General features: G+C 51.3%; 1 protein-coding gene across 4 annotated transcripts in view; it reads left to right on the forward strand.

The window, feature by feature from the left end:
* Window positions 1-2,241: 2,241 nt before the first annotated feature.
* MAP7D1 (MAP7 domain containing 1) overlaps window positions 2,242-12,030 on the forward strand; it is a 94,648-nt gene continuing 84,859 nt past the window's right edge. For all 4 annotated transcript variants that reach the window (XM_084816007.1, XM_084816008.1, XM_084816009.1 and 1 more), the window contains exon 1: window positions 2,242-2,323. In XM_084816007.1, coding sequence (XP_084672133.1) covers window positions 2,257-2,323 — 67 coding nt within the window. In that variant the 5' untranslated portion in view covers window positions 2,242-2,256. The remainder of the gene's footprint in view (window positions 2,324-12,030) is intronic.

Consider the following 12,030-nt stretch of genomic DNA (forward strand, 5'->3'; position numbering starts at 1 on the left):
TGTATGTAAAAACAATGAAAGCATTTTGAAAGGATTTTATTAATTAATGCAATGTTTGTATGTTGGAATTAATGCGGAAAATTAATTTTAAAAAACAAAGCACATTATATATTAATTCATAATAATGTTACCTAAAGTCTTCTAGGAGAGTAAAGTATAAATAGAAGCAGAAAGACAGAGTCATTATAGTGATTTGTATTTTTGTTTCCTAAAAGGCTCATATCCATTTCTGAAGCCAATCTGATTCTACTCAGCTGAAATCAATGAATGAAGTTAAGCAATGTTACCGTTCCAGGGATGGGGCACCATGCACAGAGCAGGGGCAGGGAAACTCTGCTATTAGGCTTTCAAAAAGCCTCTGCTGATGCCAGTGGAGGCTTTAAAGGCTAATTGCTGCACAGAGATTTGTGGGGAGGGGCGGCTTACCCCCTGCAAACGCTGTGACACCCCCCCCCCCGAAAAACCATCCCGTGCTGCAATTAAGCTTTTCAAAAGCTTCTATTGGTGACAAGGGAGACATAAAAAAAAAACCCCGATTGCATCATGGAGGGGGCATTTTCAAGGCGGTGGTGGGGAGAGCGTGCACGTGTATGCATGTATGTTTATAATGTGCATGTGTGAAAACAGATGTCTGTATGTGAAAACTTATGTGTGAGAATGCATGTGTATGTGAAAGAATGTGTGGGGTGGCCCTGTCTACCCTGCCCATTGGGGGAGGGGAGGGCTGCCCACTTCTAGCCCCCAACCCCTGGACTGTTCCCCGGAAAGGAATGTGGCCCTCAAGCCAAAAAAGGTCCCCCACCGCAACCTAGAAGAAGTTGTCTTTATTTGAAAGCCCGCTTCCTACCTGAGGGCAAGGATACTGTGCAGATGCTCAGAAGTACCTTGTAAGTTCATGAGAAACACACACAAACACCTGTTCCTTTCCCAAATAAAAGGCACTCTGCACAATTATCAGAGACAGTGTACCTGTGGGTGTCTTTTTAAAAACAGTGGGGAAGGCACTCTGCACATGCTTAGAGGCACCTGGCTCAAGGAACCAGATATTTTTGAGCATAACAGCTGGCAACCCTACTTACTCATCAGACCAGGATGAGGAGAGCATGAGACATGGAGGGGAACTCACTGAAGACCTGGAACTGAGGGGAACCTGAAACAAGAGCAGGAATCTCTAATCCCCTCCTGATCCCTGCTAAGACTTGGTATTATGATGGGTAAAAACAGGGATGTGGGGTAAACCCCGCATGCCCCAATACCCTTGCAAAGCCCACATCAGGTTGGAAACCCCCCCCCCCTTTCCAAGCAAGCAGGCTCGGTCTTGCACCCCCCCCCTTCTTTTTTCTGGCTAAATGAGTCACCCTCTCAGCTGCTAGGCAAAGAATCCAACTTTCCCAACATAGTCTCAACATGTTCCCGGGCGCGACCAAGAGGCAGAAGCCACCGAGGGGCGCGTGTGCGAGGGCCAAGCCGGACATGCCAACCCTCCTCTTCAGCCTCGGTGTCCAGGGCCCCTGAACCATTTCCAAAAGGGCCTCGACACCCAACCCATCTTCCTTTATACCCTGGCTGGACGGCGGGTTGGAGTGAGTGCCAATCAAGTCTATTCCGTCCCCCCTCCCCGGCCGTGGTAGCTCCCAGTTTGACTGGCCAGACGAGGCAGGGACTATACAATAGTTGAGCCTCTCTTTGCAATATCAGCCGCTACCGCAACTGGACGACGGGGGAAGATCTGTGCCGGGAGGGGGTGCTGGGTTTTTTTTAATTAAAAAAAATATTTTGCTTTCCTTCCAGCCTGCTTTGCTGGAAAGTTCCCCCTCCCCCTCCTCCCGGCTTCCAGATCCTAGTAGCATTGGGGGGGGGGAAAGACGCACAAAAGATTTTTGTTGGGGGGCGGGGGTCGTTTTCCCCATTATCGTTGGTTTTTTAGTAACGAAAAATCGTATGTTTTTTGTTGTTGTTTTTTTTTAATTGGGGAGAAAGTTCTCAGCCTGAGAAATTTTTTTTAATCACCTCCCCCTCGCCCACCCCCGGAAACTGCGATGAAAGCTGCAATCACGGAGGAATGAGAAAAGAGGAAGGGCCTTGATTGATTTCTTGGGAAAGAGGAAAAGATCGATTCGCCTCGATTTTTAATAGATAAATAAATTGGAGGCTCGCGGGGGAGGGGGCTTAATCCGAATCGAGAGGAGAGGAGAGGATCACGCCCACCGACCCGCCCGCCCGCCAGCCCTCCCTCGCTCCGAGAAAGAAGCCACCATGGAGAAGAGGGAAGAGCCGGAGGAAGCCACGGTCGCGATGAAGCAACAGCCGGTTGATAGCCGAGGTAAATATTTGCTCTCTGCGAAGGACTCTTTTTTAGAGGATGATGTTGCAAATCGTTGAAGTGGGAGAGAGGGAGGGGAAGACAGACGGCAGACTTTGTATCCACCCCATTTCCCTCCAGATCTGGGAGTGTGGGGAACGGGAGGGGGGTATCTATGCTGGGGAACAGCCAAGTTGTAGAACAGCCATTCTCTTATTCCTCCCCCCCCCGCAATGAACTCATCGCCTGGCCATTGTGTGTGTGTGTGTGTGTGTGTATGCGGGGGGGGGGGGAGGATGAACGTGGAGGGATGTGGCTGAAATTTGCAGGGGCCTTTGGGACTAGTCTGGGATGGATGGATGGATGGATGGATGCAAAGGATGTTGAGCCTCAACTCATCTCCCATGCGGGTGAGGTGCTGGGGGGGATGGTGGGAGAGGCCACGTCGAGGATCCTGTTTCCTTCCAGCCAAGGGCACAGACCCTCAGAACCCCCTCCTTTCCGTTGCTCCACACCCCAACAGCAGGGGGCGTCCGCCCTGACAAGGAGGTGGGGGTTTATAAATAACCCTCTTCTCCCCAACCCAACCCCAGATTGGCATCTTCCGACAGCTGCTTCGGGGAGGCGACCGAGCCCTGGAGGAGAGAGACACCCCCCCCTCTCTCCTGACCTTGGTGGGAGTGGGTCACCTCGGTCGGTGGGGGCAGTTGCTGTTGTAAGCGCCGTCCCAAGATCAGCCTAGCAGCCTCGTTTGAAAAGGTGGTCAGGATGGGGGCCCTGCCTGGGATGGGCTTAAAGAAGGCTTTGTGGGCCTAGTTCCGCTCTTGCATCCGTGGTTGGGGTTTCATGAGACGATGGAGTTGGAAGGGAAGGGGGTTGGGAGCAGCCCCACAATAGATCCAACTTCCCTGTGGCTTTGAGGGAAAGGTTTGGGGGCTGGTCCTCCAGTTTACTGCTCAGTTTTGCCCCTGGCAATTGGGGGGGGGGGCAGCAGCAGGGGGGAGGAATGCTTTCTCCCAAAATTGGGATACGGAATTCTTGCTCCTCTGCCAGTGAAGTTTGTCGTAATCTTCCCTCTTACAAGCTGTGTGCATGATTTTTGTGGTTTTCTTCCAGTCTCTGCTTCCTACAAGGGTAATGTCCTGTCTCCATTGGCTATTGGGGTTCTGTTTTTGGATTTGTACTTTGTTTTCTATCTCAAGCGTTTTCGAGCCCTGTTTGCTAAAATCATGTGGGACATTGGGCTTACACTTTCTTTGAAAACTCCAGGGTTGTTTTTTTGGGGTGGGGGAGAATGTCTTTATCTTTGGCTGTGGCCATGCGCTTTAAAAGATGACAGTTGTTTGGAACTCATGAGTTTCTATGGCAGCTGTGCCAGTTATTTGCAACATTTCAAGTTTTGAAGTACTTCTCTTTGTTCTGCGTTTTTTTGGTTGGTGGTGGGGCTGTCAAACTCTTTCCCACACTTGCCTAAAGCTCGACTGGAGGGTTGGTTTTGCCATCCTTTACTCAAGAGTAGCCACTCTGAAGTGGCTTTAAGCTTGATGTGGCTTTACAGAATAAGGGTGCAATCCTATGCATGTTTAGACAGAGAAAAGGCCTACACCTCCCAGCATACTAAATATCTAAACATGCATAGGATTGCACCCTAAGAGGAGTGAAAAAGAGGTGGGATTTTAAAAAAAAATCACTGAGAGTAAAGGTGGGATTGGAGATCCAGTTAAAGGGGGGATAGATCCCCCCTTGAACATTTTTTAATTTCCTAAGGTTGTTACTTTGAGGCAGATATCCACTGGAGGATCTGACTATGTGAACATGGCTTGGAAGTAGGAAGGGGCCATCCTTCAGATCAACTTTTCCTAACCTGGTGCCCTCCAGAGGTGTTGGGCTACAGCTCCCATCATCCGCCAGCCAGCGTAGCTGTCTGGAGATGATGGGAGGTATAGTCCAATGTCTCTGGAGGGCACCAGGTTGAGGGTTGCTCCAGATCATGGAACTGGCATGAGGTGGGTTAAGCAGGGAGGGCTGTACTAATGTCTGAGTCCCCTACAGCACTCCTGGGACGCAGCCAATTCAGACAAGCCTGTGTGTTTTCTTATTTTTGGGTATTGGTGGCTCTTGCCAAGTCACTGGTGACTCAATGGCCGGGGAAAGAAAGAGCAAAGAGAAGAGGAGTGGCAAACCCAGTGGGCTACTGAGCCTTCCCTACCAACACCCACCACCACCCGTTTTGGTACTGAATTTATTATAAGCGAGGTGTGTGTGTGTGTATTTATCAGAACACCCTGCAACTTCACTAGAGATGTAGCAAAAAGCCTGGGCACTGGGCAGCAAGTAAGTGTCTTGCCAGGCGGTTGGACTAGGCTGCTGAAATAAAGGGAGGAGAGTCCAGAATCAAGGCGGAGAGGGAGTATGTAAACACACCGAAATCAGATTGGGCGTATGCATCTAGAGCCTAGAATCTAGGCCAACACAGCTTGTCTAGATGGGGAGGAGGGCATTTCTTAAGTTTAGGAATCCGTTTTCCACACTCCCTGTGGATTCCTCTGCTTCTGCTGTCTATAAGTGGAGGGGGCGGGGAGGAAATGGCTGCAGTAGTTCCCCTTTCTGAGGTGTAACAGTGGAATTAGATGCTACTCCAAGTTGATACTTCTATATTTTGTTATAATTATTATTATTACATTTATATCCCACCCTTTTTCCTCTGGCAAGCAACCCAAGGTGGCTTACATGATCCTCTTCCTCTCAATGTTATCCTCACAACAACCCTGTGAGGAAGGTTGGGCTGAGAGTCAGTGACTGGCCCAAAGTCACCCAGTGAGCTTCATGGCCGAGTGGGGACTAGAACCCAGATCTCCCGAGTCCCAGTCCAACACTCTCACCACTATTCCATGCTGGCACTGTAGAAGCCTCACTCGCTCAACTGGGGATGTGGGGACCAGACTATATGTCATTGTGGGCTTTAAAGTGTCTGGAAAGAGGCAGATGAAGGTCTGGGATATGGAGACAGGCCAATAAAGACAGCTAAGGAAGCAGAGCTGGTGACCGCTCCTCCTCATCCTCTCTCTCAAGGAGGCTCCCTTGGTGCTAATTTGATTCTCTGTCAAGTGCCCTGAGATGACTGCAGTGCCCTTGCAGAGTCCTCTCAGCCAGTTGCACCAGCGTTTGGTATTCCAAGCTATTGGGTGGTGGTGGGGTGACCTTTGCGTTGGCACATTCTGGGTCTGAATATTGTATCTTTCCACCCTGGTATGGCTGGAGTTGTCTTGTGGAGTGTTGGCAAGAGGTAGTATGTGCAAAGCCATGCCCGTATCCCCCAGTGTGAAAATGGGGATGTGTAACAAGAAGCCGATCTCGGTGCCTGCAGCATGGGAAATGGCTGGCTGCGCGTTGCATAGTACCTTTTAGTGTTCCTGCACATGTGTCTCTGTGCATGCGCTCTAGGGACAAGATGCATCCACCTCTCTCACAGTCAGACTCAACGAGACAAAAATTCAGGCCATTTGCGATTGTGCAAATGACTTTTAAAAAAGTAAGTGCCAGATACAGGGCATCCTGGTCTGGATTGGGACTGCAGTGGGAAGCAAAGGGGTGAAGACTGAACATGGGAGAATAACAACTTTAGCATTTCATGCTAGCAATACTTTAAAAAAGTCATCCTTGGGTAGCCAAAACATAGTGGGAGGGATTTGCCGCGGGAGAGACCAGAAAAGCCAGGCTGTCCTTGGTAAATGAGGAGAGTTGGAGTGCATGCACACCGCCTTTTCAGCAAGCATCCGTGTTGCTGTGTGGTTCTAGCCACAGACCCATCTTTGCAACCTCTGCCAACCCTACTTCCCATGACCCAGCTGCCTGTGTGACCTCTGCCAGTTTGTGCTTTGTATTTTTAGCTCATTCCTCAAAGTAAGGTGGCTACATATGCATTGCCTCTCTGAATTGGGATGAACAGCCAACTGTCCCGCTCGTTTCGGTAGACACCTCTCAGGATCGACAGCGGCTACCACTACAGGCTGCACCTCCCACTGCTCTCCCAACACTTACTAGTTGGATGCAATTGTCTGTACCAACGGCCTTACTTTTATTTATTTATTAAATTTATTAATCGCCCATCTGGCTGGTCACCCAGCCACTCTGGGCGATGTACAACATATAATAAAACAGTTTAAAACAATAAAATTCTACAATAAAAATGTTTTCTAAAATGCCCTAACCCACCCCAAATGCCTGCCTGGACAACCACGTTTTTAATGAACGGCGGAAGCTCATTAAAGAGGGAGCATGACGGAGTTCCTTAGGGAGGGAGTTCCATAGAGTGGGGGCCACCACAGAAAAGGCCCTCTCCCTCGTCCCCACCAGTCTAGCTGTCCTGGTTGATGGGACAGAGAGAAGGCCAGCCAAGGCTGATCTTGTTAAGCAGTCTGTCTGGTGTTGCTGGAGGCGCTCCTTAAGATAAGCTGGGCCAGAACCATATAGGGTTTTAAAGGTCAAAACCAACACCTTGAATTTGGCCCAGAAAACAACTGCTAACCAGTGCAACTCCTTCAGCACTGGAGTGATGTGATCTTGCCGGCGGCTGCCTTTAATCAGGCGAGCCGCCGTATTCTGTACCAGCTGCAGCTTCCGAACTGTCTTCAAGGGTAACCCCACATAGAGTGCATTGCAGTGGTCTAGACGAGAGGAGACCAGGGCACGTACTACAGATGGGAGCAGATGGTCGGGAAGGAAGGGGCGCAGCTGCCGTATCAGATGGAGTTGATACAGCGCTGTCCAGCTCACAGCTGACAACTGAGCCTCCATGGACAGCTGGGAGTCCAAAATGACCCCCAGGCTGCGGACCTGGTCTTTCAAGGGTAACCATACCCCATTCAACACCAGGTCAACATCCCCCAGCCTCCTCTTGTCCCCCACCAAAAGTACCTCGGTCTTGTCAGGATTCATCTTCAGCTTATTCCTCCCCATCCAGCCACTCACCGTCTCCAGACATTTGGACAGGGATTCTACGGCCAACCTTGGTGAAGATTTGAATGAGAGGTAGAGCTACGTGTCATCCGCATACTGATGACACCGCACCCCAAACCTCCTGATAGCCCCCAGCGGCTTCACATAGATGGTAAATAGCATCGGGGAGAAGATGGAACCCTGTGGCACCCCACAAGTGAGTGGCGATGGGTCCGAAACCTCCTCTCCCACTGCTACCCTCTGGTACCTGCCGGAGAGGAAGGACCGGAACCACCACAATACAGTGTCTCCAATGCCCAACCCCTCCAGGTGGTCCAGGAGGATACCATGGTCAACAGTATCAAAAGCCGCTGAGAGGTCGAGGAGAACAAGGAAGCAGCATTCACTCCTATCCAGAGCCCTCCTCATATCATCCACCAAGGCGACCAAGGCCGTTTCTGTCCCATGCCCAAGCCTGAAGCCCGACTAAAATGGGTCTAGATAATCGGTTTCTTCCAAGTGTGCCTTCAACTGCATTGCCACCACCTGCTCAATCACTTTGCCCAAAAATGGCAGATTTGAGACTGGGCAAAAGTTGTTCAGAACTTGGGGATCCAAGGAGGGCTTCTTTAAGAGCGGTCTTATCACTGCCTCCTTGAGGGCTGATGGCATCACTCCCTCCTCAAGGGAGACATTCACCATGACCCTGATCCCCTCACCCAGTCTCTCTCTGCAGCCCATAATGAGCCAAGATGGGCAAGGATCAAGTAAGCAGGTGGTCATTTACAGATGAAAGCACCTTGTCCACTTCATCAGAAGGAAGAAGCTGGAACCGATCCCACAAAACCGGTTTGCCACAGACTGCCTCTTGCTCACTAACTGTATCCACAGCACGCGGAGTAACACTCCTTATTCGATCAATTTTATCTGCAAAGTGCCTTGCCAAGGCCTCACAGGAGGGCTTAGAATGCTCCAGTGGTTCCGGAGCCACTGGACCGACCAGGCTCCGGACCACTTGGAACAGCCTCCTGGGACAGCACTCTACAGATGCGATAGAGGCAGCATAATATTCCTTTTTTGCTGCCTTCACTGCCACGTGATAGGCTGACGATACAGCTCTAGCCCATGTCTGATCGTCTTTGGAGTGAGACTTCTGCCACCAGCGCTCTACCCGTCTCACCTCCTGTTTCAGAGCTCATAACTGTGGATTGAACCATGGTGCTGTCCGAGCCCTGTTCAGGGGGAGAGGGCGTTTCGGAGCCATCTGATCTAATGCCCCAGTGATTGCGGCATTCCAGCCACCCACCAGGGTCTTGACCGAATGGCTGTTGGCGTGCTCCAGAGAATCCCCAAGCGCGTTCAGGAATCCATTTGGATCCATAAGACGCCTGGGGCGGACCATTTTAATGGGTCCTCCACCCCCGCGGAGGGGTTGTGGAACCAAGAAGTCTAACGTCACCAGATAGTGATCTGACCATGACAAGGGGGTGGTGGATATACCCCCGACTTCCAGATCACTCCCCGCTTCTCCAGAAACAAACACAAGGTCTGTGAAGCTCCCAGGAAGCCATGGTCTCCATGAAGTCCCAAGGTGCTCCTGTGAGGATGGCCTCCGAATGTACATTGAAGTCCCCCAACACCAATAAGTTAGGGGACTGTACACGCACATCAGAGACCACCTCAAGCACCTCGGCCAGGGAGTCAGTCATGCAGCGGGATGGACGGTACACAAGCAGAACCCCCAGACTGCCCTTTGGGCCCAACCTCCAATACATGCACTCAGCAACCTTGGTCTCCCGGAGAGGGGATCTGGTGAAGACCAAGGACTCTCGGCAGATAACAGCCACTCCCCCTCCCCGATCCCCAGCCCTTGGCTGCTGTACATACGAAAATCCAGCTGGACACATGGCCGCAAGAGTTGGAGCAGCAGCCTCGGCCAGCCAGGTCTCCGTAATACATGCCAGGTCTGCACCCTCATCCAGGATCATGTCATGGATGAGGGAGGTTTTCTGGGTAACAGACCTGGCATTGCAGAGCAGCAAACGAAGGCCAGAAGGTGGAGTCACGTCTCCCCCAGCCATCCTTTGGCTCTGGACAGGCCTGGAGCAGGGGACAGATACTACACATCTCTCCCTTGTTCCCCTTACCTGGCATGGCCTGCCCCTAGCACTCCACCAGCACCTGCCGCCCAGCCTCGGTATCTTCTGGCCCCCAACACTCCCCCCACTGCCTCCATCAGGTGGACACATGCCCCCTCACTCCCGCCTATCAAGCAGGCTACCCACCCCTAAAAACACAACAGAATCCCCCAGAAATTAAAAAAAACAACTAAAAAATTCCCTTAAAAATAATGCCAGGCAGAAGTCCATGGGGAAGGCCTGGCAGCGGTGGCACCTCTTCCCTGGTGGTAGTGGCTTCTCCTGCAGGCCCTGGCTCTCCCATGCCACCTCAGCCAGCCAGCTTATGTAGCCCTTCCAGGGAGGGGCAGGTGGAAGCAGCACAGCTGGCTCAGTACCTGGGGGCCTGGTCCTGCAGGGACTGGAGGTCTGCCAGGCAGAAGAACACAGGGAAGGCCTGGTGTTGGTGGTGGTGGCGGCGGTGGCAGCCTGCTGCTCTGCCTGTGTTATTTTCACCCATTCTGATGGTGAATCCTAGGCAAGAGGGAAAGCCTATCCTGATAAAATCTGCGTTGGAAGGCAAGATCTGGGACCCGTCTCTGGTGGAACTGATCTCTCAACCACCTCATCTTTACAGGTTAGAAAGCCAAGGTACACCCCTTACCTAAGGGGAAACTCCTCACCCCACAAAGAGGGCAAAAGCGGACACAGATTTGCACATGTTAACATATAGCTGTAGAGCTGCATATTTAGAAATACTTACTATAATTTAAACAGCATACATCTCACTCTCAGAATACTAGAACCTGGGGTCGTCCCATGAAGCTGACTGGTGGGAGATTCGGGACAGATCCTTTTATCCCTCACACAGGGCATAGTTAAACTATGAATTCACTACCACAAGATGTAGTGATGGCCTCCATTTTGGATGGCTTTAAAAGGGGGGTTAGATAAATACCTGGAGGAGAAGGCTATCAATGGCTCCTAGTCCTGATGGCTAGGGGCTACCTCCAGTACCAGAGGCAGTAAGCTTAAGTGCACCAGTTGCTGGGGAACATGGGCAGGAGGGTGCTCTTGCACTCATGTCCCGCTTGTGGGTTCCTGACCGACAGCTGGCTGGCCACTGTGTGAACAGAATGCTAAACAAGATGGACCCTTGGTCTGATCCAGCACAGCTCTTCTTATGTTCTTATGTACTTATGTTAGTGGGGAAGACTCTGACCTGTGTGCTTGCTCAGGGTGGTCTCCAGATGCTAACTCTGGATGGGCAGCTTTAAGGCCCCTGCAGTTTTCCCATCTTAGAGTTCTTTGTCTTTAAACAGGACAGCTCTTCAAACAGAGGATGCCTTCAAATAGAGGACTGTCCTCTGTGAAATAGGACACATGGCCACCCTACCTCAAAGTAGCCAGGCAACCTCTGCTCTAGCCTCCACCTCTGGCCTGTCGCAGCTCTCCTCTGTCCGCCATCCAGAGTCCCCACTAATTGCAGGTTGTGCGGCCTGCTGACGTCCCCCAGTCGGTTCTTTCAGACACGTGCCTGCTTTAGAGAGAGGGCCAGGCCCGGACCAGCGTTCAAATCCCTTCTTTAGCCACAAACTCAAGGGCAAGCCGTACCTCATGCCATCAAAACTGAGCTGTGAGAAACTTCTCTAGCCACTTTTCTGGAAGTATGAGTGAATTATCAGAGTTGTAAAGCACTTTTATTGTGAGAAGATTATCCTTCTAGGGACCGCCTCATGAGGTATACAGAGGAGCAGATTGTTTTTCAGGCCATTCCTAAAAATGCCTCCACTGGTGGGGAGATGGGTGAGCATCCCTGAAGGGGCTCAGGTACAGCAGCAGTCCCTCCAAATAGCCCCCCCCCCCGTGGACAAAAGAGCAAAGTCCACTTGTGCTTCTCGATGGGATCCAGCTCAAGACCACAATCAAACTGGGTGCAAGGGTGAGAGTTTCCCTCTTTAGGAGCATAGGAAACTACTTCATTAGTCCATCTAGCTCAGTATTGTCTGCACTGACTGGCAGCAGCTTTCTGGCATTTCAGACAGGGATCTTTCCCAGCCTTACCTGGAGATGCCGGGGAACTTTTGCATGCAAAGCGTGTGCTCCACCACTGAGCTGCGGTGCTTCCTCTATGGAGATGCTCCAGCCTGTTGCCTTGGCTACAGACCATCCTTGGGTGACTGGTTTTGAAACTTTAGGAGCATAGGAAGCTGCCTTATACCTAGTCAGACCTTTGGTCCATTTAGCTCAGTACTGTGTACACTGACTGGCAACAGCTGTCTAGGGTTTCAGGCAGGATCGAACCTGGGGTCTTCTGCATGAGAAACGTGTGTTAACCTAGCCCTCCCCAACCTGGTGTCCTCCAGACATTTTGGAATTGGACTCCCAGCAGCTAGCGTAGCCAGTGGCCGAGAATGCTGGGAGTTGTAGCCCAATACATCTGGAGAGCACAGCTAAAACTAATGAACATCGAGTCAGTGGTGAGGCTACCTTGGGGCTGGGGTGTTGTTGGTGGCAGGGGAGGCTGGCGGCTCCGATGTCAGTGGGGCAGTGAATCCACTCCGGGTTTCCGTCAGAACCAGTCAGAACTCTAAAGGAGCGTTAGCTCCTTTAGAGTTCTGACTGGTTCTGACGGAAACCTGGAGCGAATTCACTGCCCGGCTGACATTGGAC

The sequence above is a fragment of the Heloderma suspectum genome, chromosome 10 (assembly GCF_057233095.1).
Source record: "Heloderma suspectum isolate Gila_16-S chromosome 10, 16-S_ref, whole genome shotgun sequence".
Classification (NCBI taxonomy): Eukaryota; Metazoa; Chordata; class Lepidosauria; order Squamata; family Helodermatidae; genus Heloderma; species Heloderma suspectum.